Here is a 22,511-nt window from a genome sequence, read left to right as displayed (position 1 = left end):
CTGTTCGAAATTTTAAGACAACACACTTTTAGTGATTACAAAAGATATGAACTGTACTTATAAGTTGCATGTATTAATTCATCTAATGCATCTGCACATATCAGTTGTCCACATACACAAAAGCATGAACTTGAATTTATAAAAGAGGGGTTGCTATGTATCAAAAAAAACCCCCCAATACTACCAATATATATGTATAAAAACCTATCTATGTTAACCAAATCTAACTTGATCTAAAACTACCCATATATGTATATCACCCAATCCAAGTTCATGTGGTAACCCATTTACAATAACATCAACTTGAATTTAGATTTCTACACCTCTTCCGTGTACGGTCTGCTTCATGACAATGAGAACAATGATAAATCTTCTTCTGTTGATATTGAGACTCAATCCTCACATGATGAGGTTTGCCAGCTGATCGAGATGTTTTAGGAGGTAGCAAAAAGCTTTGGCTTATGAGCTTAGATACTGTCAATGCATTTGGCTTTGACATCTCATGGGTCTCAACATGATGCATAGTGCCATTGTATATTTTCTCCTATGAACAACGAAGATAACATGCATAGTGCAACACTATACTTGTAGATTGCTTGTCTACAATCATCAGCACTCGCAAAAATATGCTCAGGTCCTAATAGTAAATCTTTTCACTTTGTTGCATTTAGTTCAGGCATTGGTGTTGGGATACTTTGTATTGCACATGGTAAAACTTCAAGATCTTGTGTAGCATGTGAATTCTCAACTGAACATCCTGCTCTGCATTTTCATTCAAATCATGTTTATTACTACCATCCATATTCATATTAACATAATATTAATTATGCAACTATTAAAAAAACTTACCCATCAATTGAATCTCTTGTTGCCTCTGTACTTTACTATATCTTCCCAATGATGTACACATGAGCAAAATTATCATTCAATTTCATTAATTGATTTATCCCTTCATCATCTTTAAGGTCTAAAAGAGCATTGCAATTAAACTTTACTATGTACTTCAACTCTATTCCATTTAAATCACAATTCAAGCATGGTGAAATCAATCTAACAAGTCCTTCAAGAGACATTCCTTCTCTAATCATTCTTTTATTACAACTCCCCTCATCATAATGCATTGTCTTATGCATATCTTTTACAATATCTCCATTAAAATAAAAATAACAAAAAATTTTCTTTAAACAACTACTTTCCATTATATCCAATAGTATCAACCTACAAGAAACAAAATAAAATGTAATAATATATCACTTAGAAACAAGTTACTTTTGACATAAGTGATTTTCGCATCAGTTAAACAGTGACAGCGTTCCATCTTAAAATATGGACACTCGATAGTAATTTCTTACACTTTCAGTTGCAAAATGTTGAATCTTCATGTCAAATATTTAGAAACGTGAAATAAAAAAAAATCTTTCATGTTCAGTTGCAGAAAACCGTTTCATCTTTTTCCTTACGAAAGTCATTTTGCAAGAAATCAAATCTTCAAGGAGTAAACCTTTTTGTTCAGATGCAAGGATTTGCAAAAAAAAAAAAAAAACCTGCCTGCACGCACCAGCACAACTCCTTAAGCTTCCTTGAGCTAAGAATTAAGGCAACTCACCTCTTCCAAGCATAACTTTATTTCAGGAATGGGTATTCTTTAATGTACAGCTCCATCACTTACATGCAGCTCTCATCAATGGCGGGAAAGAGATAAATTGGGAGGGAAATGTTAGAGCTGATGAGTGTACATGTTATATTTACTCATAGGGGCATTTTTGTCATTTCTTTTGTAATTCTGATTGGGAAAAACAACATGGGACTTGATTGGCTTTTTAGAATTAGTTGGGACTTAACTGGTATAAAATTGATCATTTGGGACTTAACTGGTATAAAATTGATCATTTGGGACTTGATTGTCATTTTCCCTATTAAAAACCTTGTTCTCTCTTATCCCAATATGAAGCATTTTTAAGGATTTTGTTTTTCAAAATATAAATTATTAAATAATTTTTATAATTATTTTAAATTATATTCTCATTTTACTTTTTTTTTTTGAAAAAATTATATATTTAAATTTTAATTATCATTGTCAAAATATTTATATAGGATATTTGATGAGAATAAAATTAGAGAGATGTAAATTCTTTTAAAAAGAAATTAAGATTTTAAGATTAACTAACATTTTTTGAGAACAATAAATTGATTACCTATAACCTTATATTTTAGTTTGAAGAGAGTACTACTAAGCTTTTAGAATGAAAAAATGGCACATAAAGTACAATACATTTTGAATTGTTTTCGCTAGTCTAAAGACCCAAACGAAAGTATGTTTCTTCATGAGAAAATGTTAAAATGTATAAGTTTTTTAAGTGTATATATAATACATTATCCTTAACAAACATGATAAAGTCTATACGTGAACAACATATAATATTCTTTTATTATACACAGTATGTGTAATCAAGTTGAATAATAATGTACACATTTTTTATGTATATATATAATATAATGTCTATTAAAAGCATGACAAAGTCCATACCTAAACAACACAATGCCTATGATTAAGAGTAAATGCATCTTTTCATAAAAAAATATACTTTTTTTAAATTATAATATAAGTTATAGTTCACTAATTTAAAATTTACGAACAATGTTAATTAAAATTTAATATTTTTTAAAATGTTCACATCTTTTTATTTATATTTTTATTAAATATCCTATATAAGAGATTTAATAATAGTAATAAAAACCTCAATGCATAATTTTTTTAAAAATAATAATAAATGAAGCAGAAATTTAGTTAAAACAATAAATATAAAAATATTTAATATTCTATACTTTAAATTAGGTAAATTTTTTAAGAAACATCTTATATTGTGGCTTGGAAAGAATATTTGTATTTGGGATCTTTGATCTTATAAAAATTAATTTATTTTTTATATGTGTAACACTATAAAAATATTTGTATTAAAATTTTCTAAATAAATATTTAGTACGTATAAACATTGATGGTGATGAAAGAAAGCCCTAATGACATCATGTTTCAGGTTCGTTATTTCAGGGGGAAAAAAGTTGCATGCATTGGAATATGCAAATGCTCAGCGACAAACTAGGTCCTCCCCCTTCTCATGAAAAGACAGAACATGTACATGTACAGTGCCATTTTAAAAAAATTAAGGTAATAATACTAATTATATTAAAAAAAATAAGGTAAAATTACAGTGAGATTCCAGAGAGAGAGAGAGAGAGGGAATTAATCAGATAGAGTTTATGACCAAAATCACAACTGATGGGCTGCAGATATCAATTTATATCATTACAAACAAGATTTCTAGTTACATTTAAAATTTAAAAATTTAAATATTTGTTGTGTAACTAAAACTTAGAGAAAAAATTAATAATAGTTAGGTTTTATTTTAAAAAATAAATTATAAATATGAATTTAAATAGTTGTAAACACTAATCTCAATTATAAAGTAAGAGTCATTTTTAAAATTTAAATATTTTATTTACAATTATAAATATTAAATTTTTAGTTGTTTAAATCAATATTTATAAATTATTTTTTAAAAAATTCAAAATTTTTATTAATTTTCTCTTTTAAAATTTAACCATCATTCTTCCTTGTATAAATTAATATTTTTAACTTATTTTTATACAAAAATTTATAGATAACATAACTATCACAATTAATTCAATTTTTTTAAGATCTAATTATCGTTCTCTCAAACTTGTTTGTTGTCAAAAAATTAAATATGTCAACAGAAATATATATATATATATATATATTTTTTATAAACACAAGAAGAAAATTTTGTCGGCAGTAGATATTTTCTCTCTCTATTTTTTGTTGGCCGAAAATACTGGATGATAATCAAAGTAAACAAACTAGTGAACTACAAGGGTTCAGGCAAAAAAAAGGAAAAAAAAAAAAAACAGCCAACAGAGACAAAGAACAGCCAACAAAGACAAATGAAAGACCTCCCACAATTAAATTGCTCTTTATGCAGGCAATGATAAACATAGAACCCTAAGCCAATGGGGGTATAAAGCTATAAATTTAAAATAATAAAATTGTTAATAGATATACAATAAATATTTAGTTTTAAAAAATAATATTAGAAAAGAAAAATTAATGCTATTTTTATAAAAATAATCTAAATTTAAATATAATAAATTCAAAATTTAAAAGCCACAGGACCTAAGTGAAATGTTAAAGACCTGATTTTTTTAACTCAAATTATTTGAAGAATGATTGAACACTAAAATGAATACTTCTTCTAATAATGATTTGTCACATTATAAAAAAAATTTTGTTTTTACTAAACCTAACCCTTATTAATAATTTTAATTTGAATCTAATAGGTTCAAAATTATTGAAATAATGGGAATAAATTTTCAAATTTTTCATCTACCTCTTGCAAAATTCTCTACGTGAAGGTAGTTGCCCACCCTCATCTATTATGTGCATCCGCCACTATTAATATTAAGAGTTGAATTTCCAAATTCCAACCATGTGTAACTTTTAGAAAAAATATCAATTAAGTATTGATGGAGGAAAATTATATCAGTTAAATATTATTTATTGTTAAAATTTAAATAAATATGTATCAATGTGAGTTAATATTTTATTAATAAATATTTATTTAAATTTTAATAATAATTTATTTTAAATTAACAATAATTTATTTAATTTATTTTAATTTAAATTTTGATAACAATTAAGTACAGACTAATTTAAATTTTTTCTAGCAGTCCGCTGTTTTCCGTGACTTTTATCTGACAAGAATCTCAGGAGCCTCGACTTCGTTTCTTTAATTATTATTTATTTTCCCTGCTTCTCCCTCATCCTCCAAGTTTTTAACCTCTGCTTTTGACTCTCTTCATGCCTCACCACCTTGTCCCTCTCTGAAACTTCCTTTTCTGGTCTCCTTTCTTCCTCTCTCCCTTTTCTTCTTCCCCTTCACGTCGCCTTGCTTTTCCATCCCCACTCCCCACTCTCCCTCTCCTTTTCCCTTCTTTTTAAATCTCCTCCAAACCCCCTCTCTTCAACCTCACACTCATTCTTCATCCTCCTCCTCTCTCTGCAGCTTCTGCTTCAACTTTATCATCAATGGAGGTAAGCCACCAAGCAACCAAACTCTCGTGTCCCTCTCTCTCTCTCTCTCTCTCTCTCTCTCTCTCTCTCTGATTCTAATATACACACATATACAGGAGTACTACTATAGGAGGAGTCACGTGCCAGCGTTTGGAAGCTGGGACTGGAACGATAACCTTCCATTTACAGAGTGCTTTGAGTCTGCCACACAAGGTGGCTTTTTCCGCTACACCTTCTCAGATTCTGATCACCAGGATCGTGATCTTTATGTCGCCGGAGACTTGTACCAGAACGACGTCGTCACGCCTGCCATGATCGTCGTTCCTCGCCCAACAAAGGTTAATTTGCTTCTTCAATTTTCATTTCCTTCTTCTACTTCTGTGTCAATCTTCTTCTTCCTTCAACGCAAACATGATTAAGATATTTATTTCTGTATATATAATGTGATTTCTTGGTGTCATTTTCACTTCAAATGCGTCTGATTCACTGCATTTTCTTCATAAATTCATGTTTTAATTCTTATAATTCCTTTTTTAAGAAAGTCTTTACTATCAATTACTAATATTCTATTGGGGAATGATAATGTAAATAATGAAATTTTTTTGTGGGTTTTTAGAGTCGGAATCATGATGAAGGTTCTGTCTTTTAATATTTTTTTTTTTAAAAAGTAATTAAGGACCTAAAAAGATTCAAAAGAGGGAGTAAAAGTAGGAAGAGAACGAGGGTGCATAGTGTAAAGGTACAAACTACAAAGGAGGTGATGATAGTTAAGAGTCCGTGAGAGGCGGAGAAAGCAAGCTTGGCTTTGTTGCTTTTGATGTGGTTGGTCATATATTTAAGTATGTGGGACCTTTATTCATTGACTTCAAGGTATCATGCCCTCTCCCGTGGGTCTTATTATTATCAAATCAGAATTTTATTATAATTGAAATTTTTAAACTGAATATTCATAATTTGTTTAGAGGAATTGGATCTCGAATTTCATCAGGTTAAACCATATCTTCAAATTTAAAAAATATTTACAGAAATAGTTATATACCACTCACCCATAAAATCTTCATACAAGTAATAATATTTGAATCTATAATTTTATGAGTTATAAATTAAATTCTTATCAATTCAACTGGTTTAAACTCAATATTCATCTTTGTATATTTCAGCACCAAAAAATTTTAAAAAATCTTGATTTAGTATTAAATTCCTAAATACTTAGCTAGGTGAAAAAAATCCCTTATCTTTTGCTTAAAATCAAACCATCTCATTTTACAGTCTAAAAACAGTATCCAATTTTATAGATGAAAAAAAAAGGAAATAAATAGTCTAAAGTTGAGAATTTTTTAATTTTTAAAAGTTTACTTTTTTTTAAGAAGAGAAAATATTTTATTTTTTTAATAAAAATATAAAATAATCTCATAAAAATTCATAAATATCAACGTCAAAAAATTTCCTCCTAAAAAAAATTATTTGATCATTTGAACACTCAGGAATACGAATTAGTCAACAATATTAAATAGCATAAAGTTGTGGAAGAAAGGTTTGGTCCTCCCTTGGGTACGTGTTAGGGAGGGAAATAAACACACCAAGGAACTCCACCAATTAAATGTGACTCTGACTCATCATGGTGTCAACATTAAGTTACACATGTTGTACAGTTGGAAATCAAATTGTGGTTAACATAGTGTGGTTTTTGTTACACATTTATTTGGGATCTTATAGCTCAATTACATCTTGGTTGCTTAACATGATTTTTTTTTTTTTCATTTATGAAACTTGAACTTTTAACTTTGTTGGAGTTTTGTGGAGTTGAATGTTTGTGTATGTGGGAAATTACAGACAAAGGTAAAAAAGAGACAAGCTGAGACAGGAGAAGAAAAGCATAAGTGGGAGAGTGAGTTTGAAGGAACAAGAAGCAGCAGCACTAACACTGATCACATTATTGGAGTGCCAAGGCCTGCACCTAAGCCTGTGGATGAAGACTTGTACAGGATCTCTCCTGAATTGCTTTACCAAAAGCATAGGAAGGTCTCTCCCTCTCCCCCTCTTGTTTTCACTTCTTGCTCTCAAAAAACTCACATAAGAGTCTATTCCTTAAAAAAATACGAGGCATTTTTTATTTTTGAGATGTTGGATATTAAAAAATGTAAAATAGTTTAATATTTTAAGATATCATTAATATATTTTTAGAAGAAAAAACATAATTTTGAGTCTTTGCCCTTTGTTGGTGTTTTGCTAGAAATCCTTACACATTTTTTATATGTTCTAATTTCCTAAGCTTTTGTTTTTTGGTATTTTAAATCTCTCTAAGGTCTTTATACTTTGTTCATTTAGAAATATAAAACACCGAAACAAAAAAATGTAAGGATTTAGAATATCAAAAAAATTATAAGGGCTTATAGCAAAATAAGAATAAAATATAGGGATTCAAAATTATGTTTTCTCAAATATCCTTAATGAATAAATAAATTTTATATTTATTTTTAAGTAAAATCTTTACTAATAAGAAGATAGTAGTTAACTAGTTATAAAAGGTTAAACCTGTCTCATATTTTTTTAAGGTATTGCTGTTTACTTTTTTACTTTACTTAGTTCTGCATGGGAAAATTATATTTAAGAATCTGAATCTGTGTTGTTTTGGGATGTAGGATCTTCAAAACTAAACATTTCATTAACTTTGTTACATACTGAATTACAAGAAAGTCAAGATGCTCCTACACACACACACACGTATATAATGCTAGTAATGTTTTTTGAGACTTGAAATTGTAATTTCTTATAAAATTTGAAATTTGAAGTTCAGGGCACATAGATGTAATTTCCTTTAATATGAAAATTCTAACTTACTATTTGGAACAAAATGAAACGAAAAATCAATATAACCAAGTATCAATATTATCAACAACAATATACATTATACATGTAGAAAATTTGGGGTATAAGAAGGAAATTTACAAATGGACTTGGGGAGGACTAACCAGCAAATATCTTTAAATTCGTGGGGCCAAGATTTAATTTGATTTTCCTCTATTTATTGAGTACTTTTTTTTTCTGTGGTACAGAAGAGAGGGTTGGGCATCTTTTCCAGTTGTTTGCTGCCAGCCTGCATTGCCTGAAACTTCACGTGGAAGATCTGAGAAGCCATTAATGAATGTACATAAAGCAGAGACAGAGCACATTAACATAGATGAAGAAAAGATGATGATGATGATCCTGGCCATGATACACAATTTGTTAGAGAGAGATATCTAATTATATATATATATATATATATATATGGATGTATAAGCACGATATTATTAATTCTGAACCACTTCTTGATTGATCTTCTTCTTAAGGGGTTGTTTCAGAATTTGAGTATTTTTAAAATGTAATCCTTAGGGTCAGGAATTGGGACTTTTGTGTGAAAAGCAGTGAAAGAGAGTAAATTAATGCTTCATCTTTGCCATGTTACCTTACTTATTTTGGCTGAACTTTCAAGATTTAATGTAAAGATTGAAACAATCTTGTTCTATTTCATTGAATTTAGCATTTTAACTGTTTTTCTAAATTTACATGTAAGTAGAAAAGAATTTAAAATACTATCTAAAGTTAGTATGAGTGGTAAAGACTTTTGTCACTTAAGCAACTAGTTAGGAGTTTGAATCCTAACAATTTATTTGAAAAAAATCTACCCTTTGTCTTCCGGAGATAATCTCTATTGTTGGCAAAGTTTATTCCTTATATCATCAAAAAAGAGAGAAGAATTTAAAATATTAACTAAAGTTGGCATGAACGATAAAGACTTTTATCACTTAAGTAATTGGCTGAGAGTTTGAATCATAACCCTTATATATGTAGCAATTTAGTTGAAAAGGGTCTATCCATTGCCTTCTGAAGATAATCTATACTGTTGGTGAAGTTTACTCCTTATATCATAAAAAAAACAAAGAGAGAAGAATTTAAAATATCAACTAAAGTTGGTGTAAGTAATAAAGACTCTTGTCACTTAAATAACTAGTTGAGAGTTTGAATCTCAACCCTTATGTATATAGCAATTTAATTGAAAAGGGTCTACCTTTTGCCTTTCAAAGATAAGCTTTACTATTGGTGAAGTTTATTCATTATACTATCAAAAATAAAGAAAAGAATTTAAAATACCAACTAAAGTTGGTGTGAATAGTAAAGACCCTTATCACTTCAACAATTGGTTGGGAGTTTGAATCTCAGCTATTATGTACGTAGCAATTTAGTTAAAAAGGATCTATCATTTGCTTTCTAGAGATAATTTTTACTATTGTTAGAGTTTTACTCCTTATACTATCAAAAAAAGAGAGAAGAATTTAAAATTGAGTTATTAGGATTTTATGCATCCAAATTATGGACTCTTTAAAAAAAAAAAAGAGTCAAACGATGAATTAATCTCATAAAATTTAAATTCATTAGTTAGCAAATATAAAGAAGAGAATAAAGGAGTACAATGTTGCTTAATTTGTTCTAGTGACAAGTTAAAAGAAGAGAACATACATTTGAATGTCCTGTTGAATAACACTTCTTTCTTAGCAACGCTGTGTAAACAAAAAGTTTCTATTATGCATGATAATTAATTAAATATTTTCCTTTTTTTTAATTACTATAACTAAGGACAAAGCTAAATTGGAGGGAGCTTAACAGTATTACACAAATAATAAAACAAAGCATCTAACACTCACTAGGAGTGTTGTCAAGAACCTTTGTTTCAGCTTTTTTAAGTTATGCGTTTAATGAGCTAACCAATTACTACAAGAATTCACCTTTCTAACCACATATACGTTATAGTGATAAGCTTGAGCTTTCATATAGCAACTTCAATGAAGAATTTGCAACTCACTCCCTGATGACCCTAATATATGGCAATGAATATGTTTCTTATGTATTTTTTTAATTATCCCTTACTTTATTATTCTCCATTCGAGTATTCAATTATGAGGGTATTATGAATAAATTAAATATTATATTTATTCCACCTAGGAGTACAATTGAACATTTTCAAAATTTTTTAAAAATCAAAATTTTAACCATTTTTTTTAGAAGCATAAATTAGTGAACAATAAGTGGTGGAGACATGAGGGTTCAAGAGGAGCTTTGAGCCCTTAACTTTTTAATTTTTAAAAAATAAAATGTAGAGCTTATATATTTTCAATCTCTTAAAGTATTATGTTGCTTATCAATTATTAATAGCTCTTGTTGCTGCAAGTAAAGAAGTAAGATGTACATTCATTTTTTTTTCAAAAAATTAAATATGATTGTTACTATATATTGTGTATTCTTCTTATAAGCACAATGATTAATTACAAGGTATTTTTGCATTTCAAATTGCCAAGTTGGTTGAAGGGACTAAATTAGCACATTTCAATAGCCTAGAGACACTAGATAATGTTTTCCTTTCAATTCTATATATAGTCCTTTATATATGTATCATGCAATTGTTTTAGTTTGTGAAGATATAGTTATTACACAATTTACTTATTCTCAATGAAGTGGTGCTATATATGCTCATAAACCTTGATGTCATTTAATTTTTATTTTTATTTTATATTTTGATGAAAGAAATTATTGGAATTACTAAAAAAAATTTGTTAAACATTGCAACAAAAATCTCAAGATATTTTAATGTTATGTGTTTTATATTTATCGCAAAATTACTTACTTAAAAGTTAAAAGACTACAATTGAAAAGGTTTTATAGAAAAGTTACTCATTTTTGTAATAGCCAAGTTATATATCGAAATTCCTTATATAAATATTTTTATTTTGTACTCTTGGCTTCACTAATTAAAATTTCTGGCTCTGCTCCTAAATGATAATGACTTATATTGTGATTGAATGAAATATATATTTTTTTAACAAAATTTTGTCGATGCTCAAATGTTAAAAGTGTTTTTTTTCTTTGTTTTCAATTGGAACTTCATTATCATTCTCCTCAACTTCAAACATTTGTGTAGCCTATCAACTCAGCAGCTATTGTGCCTGGGAAGTGGGAAGTACTAATTTTTGTATGAAGCCGTTTATTAAGCTTTTCTTATTGTCTTGGATCAAACCTCCACAAATTGCTTTATCCCTCTAGTTTAGTGAGCCTTTAGGGTCTATATATATTTCCATTATTTTCTATGTATTAGCACAAAATTTGAGGTAAATTTTTGAAAATAATTAAAAAATAACGAAACTTTTAACCATATCATATGTTTACATTAGTTGTCGATTTGGTTTATTAAGATTAATTTTTTTATTATTTTGATCCTTTAAATTTATCTCAATTATTAATTTGATTCTTATTATTTGAAGAGGAGGTAATGCCATTGAAATCTACTAATATACTTAATGAAATATTGAATTAGCAACTATGTTAGGTAGGAAAAAATGGTTCAATTTTTTTTTTTAAAAAAAACGCAACACAACATATAAGAAAATCTGGGAAAATAAAGAGAACAAGAAAACAAGGAGAAAAAGAAGAACATAAAAAAAAGCTGATTTATTTTTATTTAGTTATATATACATGTTAAGTCATTAACATATTTGATACATTAAATTAATTTGAGAGTCAATTTGTGTTTCAAAACTTAAAGATGGACAATATAAGTTAAAAAATGTAAATAATTGAATTGATAAAAATTAAATTTGACAAAACTAATCAGTAATTAAAACAAATTTGAAGGACTAGAATCTTAATTATCCCTGAAAAGGATTGATGATAATTTATTTTTAAAGCTGATGAGAGAAATGTTTTTTCTAACATGTTTAGCATGAATACAGTTTATGAGCTCATAAATGTTCAATTTTTAATTTTCAATTTTTTTATACAAAAAGTGCAGGTGAGTTGAGTTTTGGGGGTTTACCAAGAATAAGGTATACCTTCAGACTTAAAGAGTGTTTATAGAGATTCTTATAAATTACTCATCAATAAGGTCTTCATATCGACAGTGAGATTTAAACCTATAAAATTCTGGGTTATAGATTAAATTCTTTACCAACACTAATATTTGTTGTAATTTTTCACTTTTCAATTAGAATGACGTAATCTTGAGATTAATTGAGAATAGGATCATAAGGATTATTCAAGCATAAAATATAAAAATTAAGGGAAGCTAAATTGGGGGATGAAGGTGTCAGGTCAAGTAATGTGAAACAGTCCAAATATTTTGCTTAAAATGTGCAAATCAATGTACTACAAAGCCAGAAATCAGCCCGGAAAACAAACTCTTATCGGCAATAATGTCTAATATTCTCATCGGCAAACAAAAAAAAAAAAGGAAAAAAAAAGGAAAAGTCAAAGAAATTACAACGTAGGTTCCTATTTTATATTAATTTCCAGGCAAGTTGTATTATATAAACAGTGTGTGTTTTTAAATTTGTTATATATATATATATATATTAATGATTATATATATTGACGTGCAAAATTGCATATTTAGTTGATGGTACTTGTTTTCAATCAAATTGACCTAGAAAATGTAGCAATGTTAAAACTTGGTGGTGGAGCCTACCACCAAAAGTATCTGTCAATGCTTGATTCAAATTAGTGTAGGTTCCATTAAGATTAAGTCCCCTCAACTAAATTCAAAATACTAAGTGTACAAGCAATTAAAAATTTTGATACGTGTATTTTTTTCTTAAATCTATGATCTATCCTCTAACTAACTAGCATGTGTTATCAACACTATTCAAAAGCAGGCTATTCAAAAGCAGGCTCTTCATGGTCTCTGAATCAGACAAACATATGAAGATTCAGTACTCTGTATTAGCCTTCTTTTTCAGTTTACTTATTGAGCTAGGAAAATAAGGCCATATTCTGTTACAAGTACCTCTCTCAAGAATTTGCTTTGGTATTTCATTGAACATATTCATAACATTTTTAAATGTCATCTTTCTCAATGTTGTGGATTTAATGCAGCCCCATTCCTTTGGTTGGCACCATAATCGTGAGTGGAATCATTAGTTACACGAGTGGTGGAGCCACATTAGCTTGAAGGGGTGCACTTGCTTTAGGAAAAATTATTGGTGAGATGTGCAAATTTTACAATTTTACACCTCATACTCTTGATATTTTATGCTATTTGAATTAAATAAAAAAATTTAAACTCAAAAACTTATTAAATATATAATATTTTAATGATTTAGATAAGATATAAAGAGTATATTTGCCATAAAAGATCATGTCCATCTTTTCAATATAATTTTTTAAAAATAAAAAATTATGATAAATCTATTTCTGTTATTACAATTTTAATCCTAGCATAATTGTCATTTTTTTTAAAAAAATTAATTTTTATTAAATTATTTTGCACCCCTTGATTTCGGGTCTTTGTTCTGCCATTGGTCACACATTCCTTATCCTCTTACTACTCTGATCTTATTTATAAGATATTTCTAACATGTTTTATCATAATTAAGAAAAATCTTAAAAATTATTAACTCTGTTTAAAAATTTAATAATTTCTCAACTTTATCCCTATTAAATATATATATTTTAAGAACGCATTTTCTTTCTCCAACATTCAATGGAAGTCAAATGAAAAAATTCATGATAGAAATTCAATGAGGTGATTTATAAATAAGACAAAAAAATTTTGTTTTCCTCTTTGTCCTATAAATAAGATCAGAGGAAGTATTTGTCAAGAGAACAAACTTATTTGGACTAGTTCAAGTCATGGAGAGTGTATTGTCCAAACAAAGTTTCTAATTTTTATCATCTTCTAGTAGTGTACATCTTCCTCACTCACATAATGCTATTTGGAAATTAATTTTTTTCTCCTCAAATATATTCTCTTCATCTGGAAAACTCATTCATAGAGAAATTCCAGTTGGTAATGTGCTGATTGAACATCATGTCTCTAGGTTTGCTTGCCTGAACATTAGCACCTTCTCATTTTCTTCTGGTGATCTTATAAATTGGTTGCTACATATTTTCTATCGACCATACGTTTGTAACTCAATTGAACTAATTACCCATATTATTATCTTCTTGAACTTATTCTGGCAGGTCAAAAATCAACTTATTCACTTGTAGACTCCCTAATATTTTGTCAGTTTCATTAGATCATTCAATAACCAATGTTTGGTGATGAAAAAAAAAAAAGTTCTGCTCATGGGATGTTAATATTTCCTTTAAGAAGTCCTCAACCTGAGCCCTTCTTTTATTATTTATTAAAGATTGTTATTCAGAATGGATAATCAAGATTTAAAAAAAAAAATTCCAAAACTTATGGATCTGTTCTTTGCCAGATTGAAATTTTCCTTGCTCATCAACCTTTGTCCTTGTTTTCAATACTCAGTTTTTCTCCTTAGTTGTGTAATGTTTATTATGTGAGTTAAAACATTCTCTTAAACTTTTTATGTTTTAATATATATTATTGCTTCTTCTTCTTCTTCTTCTTAGATTTTTGTGTCTTTTAGTAGGAAGATTTGAAAATCCTACCCATCTTTTTCTAGCTTGTTTAGGCCTATGGTTGTCGTCGTTATCATCTGAAGGAGGACGTTTGTGTCGGCAAGAATATTTATGTTGCTTGGCCTTTCTGGTGGTCCTTTGTTTACCAATTTTTATGTGTTTTGTGAACAGGTAACACTTTATGAAAGATTTGATCCCTCTAAGATCTGGATGTTTTGTTTCGTACTATTTCTTCATTATTGATGGGTAGATTCTTGTATTTATTCCAACCAAAAAAAAAAAACTATCGATCACAATTTTATTGAGAATCATGATTATTAAAATGAAAGGGTCGAAATTGCACAATTTTTATTGAAATATAATTATCTCGTGTCCATCTTATACAAGACATATATGTGTATGTATATTCCTCCAATATATTTTCATTTCACAAATAAATAAATCAATAAATTTAGTTCAATTGAGTTTATTTAGGTTTTTTTACCAAATAGACCGAATTTGATTTGGTACACCAGCAATGCCAAACAAGCGGTGATTAAGGACATGAAGATGGCTGAAAAACTATGGGGAGTGGAGAGATATGGCAATTATATGCAATAATTTAGATCAAGTCTAATGGGGCAATCTGAAGAAGCTCAAAAAATCTTAAGGTTAGGCTTTAGAGTTTATTTTGGGTTTATTTGAGAAGGCCTGAATACCTGAATTTTTTATTATTTTTAAAAAATAACAATAAAATAAAAATATTAATTTTTTTAAAACAGAAAATATAATAAAATAGTATTTAACAGTTCAAGTATTCGAATCAATTTGAATAAGCCTAAAAACCTAAAGAATTAGAGTTGGGCTTGATTATATGAGTTTTTTATATAGTAAGATATTTTAAGTCTAGCCCGCATGAATTACAGGCCCCAATGCTAATATTATTATTTAATTATTCTGAATTAATTTTAATATTACTGATATTTATGTTTTTATATTTAGTAATGCTAACCACTATATCTAAATATAATTTTTATTTTTTAAAATTATTGAATTTGATGGGATAACTAAATATTATTTTATATTCATAAATCAAAACCTTTTTAAACATCAACCAATCTGATGGCCCAAAAAAAAAAAAAAAAAGTAAACACGTCTCCCAGAAAAGACGAAAAAGTCATGATTGTGTTACACACGAATTTTTACATCGTTCTTTGAGTCCTAAAATCATGGGATTTAACTCAAAAAAAAAAAAAAAGTCCCACGAAGAATTCATGGCTTTGACACAATACAAAATGAGTTGATCTCTAGCTTACTCATAGTCGGAAGAAGCTTGTTGAATCTTCAGGATACATGAAATATCAATATATTTGCTAAGAACTGTTTAAATTTCAGTCCTTTAAAAAGTATTTGTAGATTCCTTATTTGTTAATAGACATAAAGCCAGTAAGGATATCTTTAATTAGTAGGTCACTTCCAAGGAGTTTTATCAAAGACAGTACATCCAACTCACTTGAAATTTCTGTTGAAAAGCAAACCCTTGGAATTTAAGATAGCATTGTAAGATGAACTCATTATTCAATCGGCATTTCCCAGCAACTAGAAATATATTTTCTATTTAATTTCTTTTGGGACCCCACAGATATTTGAATTTGAGTCACATGATAAAGGAGAAATTAATTTTTGTCCACACTGCAAGTTGAGTCAATAAGAGTGAGAATTCTTGAGTATCCTTAAATGCCTTATCCTTGGTTGGAATACCAAGATTTTTAAAGTTAATATTTGAGCTAATTCACTTCTTATACTCATCAATAACAAGTTTTTCCCTGAATCAACCTCTCTATAGCACAATCAAAAAAATTAGAGACCTTTATTAGGTAGAATTGGATAGTTACCTTCTAAATTTAAACTATATTTTTAAAGATGCTAATAACATTTATTGGCTAACTTACGTGTGTGATGTCATTATTTTTAACATTCCCCTTTAAGGTACAAAAGCAGGTTAATTTTTGATGATTTAATTATGTTGCGTTGGTGATGGTTCTTTGTGGCCATCAATTCAGAAAAAAAGTGAACCAATGAAAACGATTTTTCAGAAATACCTTAAAAGACTTATTACTTTCTTTTTCTATTATAAGGTATTTTTAAGTTTTAACTACCTCACTTAAATTAAAAAATAATAATTGACTTTACAATTACAACAACAACAAATCTTATCTCATTAGTTAATTCATTTAATAAATTTTAAAATAAATTTTTGAAACTTTACCCCTATTAAAAATAGGAAGAGAGATTCACAACATATGATAAATTATCATAAAATTAAAGTTACAAAAATAAGTGAAATTGAAAAATACTAAAAAATAAATAACATTCCATATACATTATTATATTAAGAATTAAAGAATCTTTTTAGAAAATGCACTATAAGAACAGGATGGAGTATATTTTAAAATGGAGAGAATTTGTGATATGTCAAAATATTTTTTTTCCTTTTCATTCTTAAACCCTCAATTAAATGTCCTGAAAAATAGTACATTTTTAAATATTAAGAGATGAAATAAGTGATTCTAATTTTTATAAAGAGTACTTTTGAAAATATGCATGAATTACATTTAAAAAATATTCAATATACTCTCTTTGTTAAAAAATGTAAAGTATTTTTTAAAAATATTTTTAATCTTTCAAGATATAATCATTGTCTTTTTTTAAAAATACCTCTATTGATGATGACTTTATATTTATTATAAGATAGTTAATAGAAATAAATATCGAAAGATAAGGTTAGTTTAAAAATAGATAAAAACTTTATTAGAGGATGAAATTTGATTAAAATACTTTAAATTTTTAAATAGAGAGAGTATATGTTAAACCATATTCCTTGCATGTTGCCATTTTCCACAGACATTTGCATATCCTGAACTTGATTTGGGTAAAAGATCTAATTCGTCACACGAATCCTCACCTGGACCCGCATTTTTGCTGCAAATCATGTAATCCCTAAGCTCTTCAACTTATTATTTTTAAAGTTTATTATGCTTGTGACTTTGAACTCAGATACTAGCCCCACCTGTCTACTTCCTCTTTTGTTTAATTAAAAAAAAATTACATTCAAGTCTCATAAAAAAAATTTTATTATTAAAAAACTTCATAAATTTTATTAAATAATCTTTTAAGTTTTAAATTCTGTATATTAATAACTGAACAATAATTATTTATAATTTGTAAAGAAAAATAAAATAATCATTATTTAATTATTAATACTCTTAATTAAATTGTTAAATTACAAGATTTGAAATTTAAAAATATTTATAAAATTCATAAAATTTTTTGATAATAAATTTACTTCTATAAAATCTGAATATAATTTTCTCATAAAAAAAATGTAACAACACGCGACACTAGGGATAAGCTCAAATAATAGGTGCACTATAACTTGTCTTCTCATCCCAATGCATCTGACATCTGAATATTTTTAACTTTAATTATACGGCTATGAAACAACTCCAACACAATCGAAAATCACGAACGAGGATTCATTCATTTATAATTAATTCAATTCAATGGCTGAAACTAACATCACGAGGATTCCATTCCCTTACCCTTCAGCACGTCCTACCATGCCCCTCCCAACGGGGACCACCTTCCCATGTTTCTCAAAAGCCCAAAATCATGTACTCTCTGGGCATCACCACGTGTCGAGCTATAATAGGACATTTCCAGACACTAGTCAATGCCTTGTGGACCCAACCCCAGTGGGCTCTACTTCCTCGTCCATGTTCATACGAATATAATCACATTCTCATTATCATTACAATAATAATTAATAAAAAGTGCACTCACACACATCTGTATTAGTATATTTTATTTTGAAACCAAGCATGCTTCCATGTTCTAATTCTCACACATGCCAACATAAAATGACAACAATAACCTCACAAATTGCCAACGTGTTAGTCTATCAGACATAAAACAGAGACAAGACACAGATGATAATATATATTAATAAGAAGTTTCAAACCATTAGTACGAGAAAATTTAGTCTTCTTCATTAACTGCCAAGTGTCAGTTAAAGAGTATTCCAAAATGTCCACAATAATAATTCATGACGTTCGTTGGTCCAAAGACTATTCAAAATATTAATACTACCACCAAGGAACCTAGAGAGAGGGGTCTAACGGCTAACCCTAACGGCTAGAAACGGACTCAAATCAGAAGCAGTTAAAATCAGTGCCCCAACAGCCATTCTCATCTCAGGCTTCAGCCTCAGCGTTGGAGCACTTCTTTTCTGGCGAGCATATGGCCCACACAAAGCCGTACGGGTCCTTCACCTTTCCCACGCGCTCACCGCAACCCGCGCCCTCACCCACCACGACCTCGCCTTCCGCAACAGCTCCGGCGTTCACCGCCTTGTTAATCGCAGCTTCCACGTCGTCCGTCTCCAGGCAAAAAACGACGCCATTTCCAACACTCTTCGTCCTGGCATTATTAATTTAATTAATTTAGACAATTCTAAAAAATGGAAAAACAAGACAATCAGATTTGTTTAGCAGTAAATAGCACGTTTCAAAAAGTGAATAAAACCTTCGTGAATGACAACAAAATCACTAGAAAACATAGAACCGCCTACAAGTCAAGTCAATGGACCATAAAAGTCATATGCAGTAGTTACGGAGAATCGGGTACTAAGATATTTGATAATAAAACGACAATGTTGAAGCGAGAGATCGAGCAAATCGAAACAGGAACAACACAAATTCTGCGATTAATTTATTATTTGGTGAACACAAGGAAATCACGACCACTACACAGAACAAAACTACATAATATGGTTAAGATTCAGCCAAAAATGTTTGAATACGACAAGAACAAAATCCAAAGTGAATCGAAACGCAATAGATACGAAATATGAAACCATGCTCCATACAGCCCAGAAAAGAAAGGAAATAAGAAAAGGAAAAGACGAAAAGAATTATCAGTTACGCATCATAATAATAATAATAATAATATATTTATTATTATTAATTACTTTCTCCAGGACACTAGCTTTTAGTGTACGAAAATTTAGACAAAAACAGAAACGGAGTGAAAAGCCTATTGCAACTATATCGTTGGTTCGGTGAGCGATTCTACCGCTAGGTTGCATAGATGCGGGTATGAGACGATACGATATGATATAAAGATACAGTAAATTTTTAAAATTATAATATATATTTTAACACCTTATAATACAAGTATAGGTATTTTAATTTTTAAATAAAAATTTTTAAAATAACATCAAAATATTTACAATAATTAATTAAAATATTATGTATTTTTTTAAGTTTTTTAAGGATATAGTAAAAAATTATATCATAAATATTAAAATATAAAATAAATATATAGAAATATCTTACAAATATTATATGAAATATGTATCAAATACAGGTACGTTTATTTTTTTTAAAATATCCGTGCTACATAGTTCTACAAAAACAAAACTACTCAAGATGCTTTTAATCATCTACACAGCAGAAACGATCTCAGAACAGAGCAGCACGTGAAACGAGAATCAGAGATGCGAGAAAAGAAACAGACAAGAAAATGACGAAGAAAAATCAGAGAGAGAGAGAGAGAGAGAGACTTACGGAGTAGCAGAGTCGTCGGCGGTGAGGTCAGAGACGAGGATGGTGAAGCCGGCGAGCTTGAGCTCCGCAGAGAGTATGAGAGGGAGCTCTTGCTCAGCCTTGCGTTTCGGATGCGTTGTACGGCCAACCTCCTCGGCGCCGAATGCAGCCTTGTAGAACTGGACGGCATCGTTTGCCTTCGGCGCCTCCACCAGGAGCTGCGGCTTCACGGCGGTGAACGACACCGCATCTACCGCTGCCTTCTCAGCTCCACCATTCTGAACCTCCTGTTGCGCCATTGATGAATCAGAGAGTAAAACAGAACACACGAAGAAGCTTATTCGCAAAACCCTAACCCTAGGAGAGAGAAAGCGATGGAGAAAGACAAAGAAAAAGAAATGGAAATGGCGTGAAGTGGAATTGAGAGGGTGGGACAGTGTATATATAGAAGAGGCAAGCGGAATCGCCTTTGGGCTTGCTGGGGACAAAACCGGGAACGTGAAAATTAACGGACCGTGGTCACGAATCGTCAAATACTATGCGCGTTGGGATAAACGTAATTGCCCTCCAGTTTTTATTAATTTACGACATATTGCCATTTCGAAAAGCCGTCTCCTGCGGTCTGACATTGGTGATCGTTCGAATACGGTGCATTGATAAATAAATAATTAATAATTGATAATTTATTATTATCATTATTAATTTTTCTTAATATATATATATATATATCATGTCTACACGGCCACCTCAGTGTGTTTGGATTTTTAGCAAATTATCCAAATAATTAAAAAAGGACAAAAATTGATTTTGAGGCAATACGTGTGTTTTCGCGTAAGGTTCCTCCATCAGCTTTTGCCAAATGTTTATTAAAAAACGTTAGAAAAAATTATAAAAAAAATCCATAAAAAATTATAAATAAAATACATAATTTAATAAAAAAAAATTAAACTCTTTTTTTTTTAATAAATTTAAATTTTGTATTTCTAAAAATTAATGTTTAATATTTAAAATTAAATTATATAATAATTTATATAATTAAAATTGATCTGATTAAATTATCCAAATATTTTTAATTTTATTAAAATTAATTTTAAAAAAATAGTATTTAAACAGATTATGTTATAATATAATTAATTATGATTAAAATTTATTATTTAATTAATTATTTTTATAATAAAATTATATCCAACTAAAATTCAAACGGAGATTCAGTCGATTGCAGAGAGAAGAGACAGGGATTATTGTACGAGAACGGTACGTTTCGGGTTAACTGGAATTTCCTTCTTTCTTTGTTTTTTTTGTTTTTGTTTTGTTTTTTGCCACTGCAAGAATAAGATAATTTTCAGTGAAGTTAGAATTATTTGATTAAACAAAAATGGCAATTATTCAGAAAACTATAAGAACTACAGATTTTTTTATTAAAATTATAAAATATAAGATGAAAAAATATAAAATTAGAAATAACATGGTCAAATATAAAAGATTTTTAATAACTTTTTTTTATAAAAATTAATACATAAATAATTCAAAACCCTCGCTTTTGCATTATCCCTCTGCTTTGTCACAACTCACGTAAGACTGGCAAGGGTATAAGATTCTATTATTTCTCCATGGCTTTTGGTCTATTTTTGTTTTCATTATTTTATTCAATTATTATTAAAGTTGGAAAAATTCATTTTCAACTATATTTTTAATGTGTTTTCAAGACATGGTTTTATCTAAAAAAATTTAACCAAACATATTTTAACTTTTTAAAAGTACAAATTCAATTTTCAAATATAAAACTTACAATAATCAAATGGACCTTATGTACAGTTTTTTAACTAAATTTTGTCATATAGACATTTCCCACGCCTCATCACTTAAGCCATGAACCAATAAGTTGACTAAAACTTTGAACTTATTAAGTTTTTTTTTTCCCATTAGTTTGGTTTGGTTTAATTTAAATTTAGATCAAATTTAATTTTTTTTATAGAACATTTTTCACAATCAATATGTATATGTATATTCATCGATAATTTTTAACTATTAAGTTCTATTTCAAAAAAAAATTATTGAGAACTAAAGAATATTCTTAACAATTAATTAAAAAATTAACTATTAAAAATAAATATGTTATCTTTATAACACTTGATTATAAAATTAAAAATTATTCTAAATAATTGTAAATAACATTTAACTAATTATAACATATTTTTACTTGTGATTTGAGATAACTAAACATAGATAAATTAACAAAAATATAAAAAAAATATAATGAGACTTGATTCATTTTTTATTTAAGTTTCAAAAGATAAAAATTAGAATTGAACAAAACTGATCGATTTTGTCAAAGAAAAAACAAAAAAACCTTATTTATAAGGGTTAAAGTATATTTTTACTCACCAACTATTTGCTTAGGAGTGCTTGATATTACAAAATTACATGTAATGTAATTTTTTCCT

General features: G+C 28.5%; 2 protein-coding genes across 2 annotated transcripts; one reads left to right on the top strand and one right to left on the bottom strand.

The window, feature by feature from the left end:
- Window positions 1-4,863: 4,863 nt before the first annotated feature.
- Window positions 4,864-8,594, top strand: LOC129291490 (uncharacterized). The gene is made up of 4 exons (XM_054928863.1): window positions 4,864-5,107; window positions 5,203-5,424; window positions 6,920-7,108; window positions 8,143-8,594. Exons 1-4 carry the CDS (start codon window positions 5,102-5,104, stop codon window positions 8,194-8,196), a joined length of 471 nt encoding a protein of 156 aa, XP_054784838.1. The 5' UTR covers window positions 4,864-5,101; the 3' UTR covers window positions 8,197-8,594.
- A 9,842-nt stretch (window positions 8,595-18,436) lies between these two features.
- Window positions 18,437-20,494, bottom strand: LOC129291316 (uncharacterized protein At5g48480). Its single transcript, XM_054928604.1, has 2 exons — window positions 20,089-20,494; window positions 18,437-18,940 (listed from the first exon to the last, which is right to left on the bottom strand). Exons 1-2 carry the CDS (start codon window positions 20,364-20,366, stop codon window positions 18,715-18,717), a joined length of 504 nt encoding a protein of 167 aa, XP_054784579.1. The 5' UTR covers window positions 20,367-20,494; the 3' UTR covers window positions 18,437-18,714.
- Window positions 20,495-22,511: the final 2,017 nt, after the last annotated feature.

This window comes from Prosopis cineraria, unplaced genomic scaffold (assembly GCF_029017545.1).
Source record: "Prosopis cineraria cultivar Desert tree isolate PC_DT_omini unplaced genomic scaffold, ASM2901754v1 PC13, whole genome shotgun sequence".
In the NCBI taxonomy this organism is placed as follows: Eukaryota; Viridiplantae; Streptophyta; class Magnoliopsida; order Fabales; family Fabaceae; genus Prosopis; species Prosopis cineraria.
This window is presented reverse-complemented; position numbering and strand designations above follow the sequence as displayed.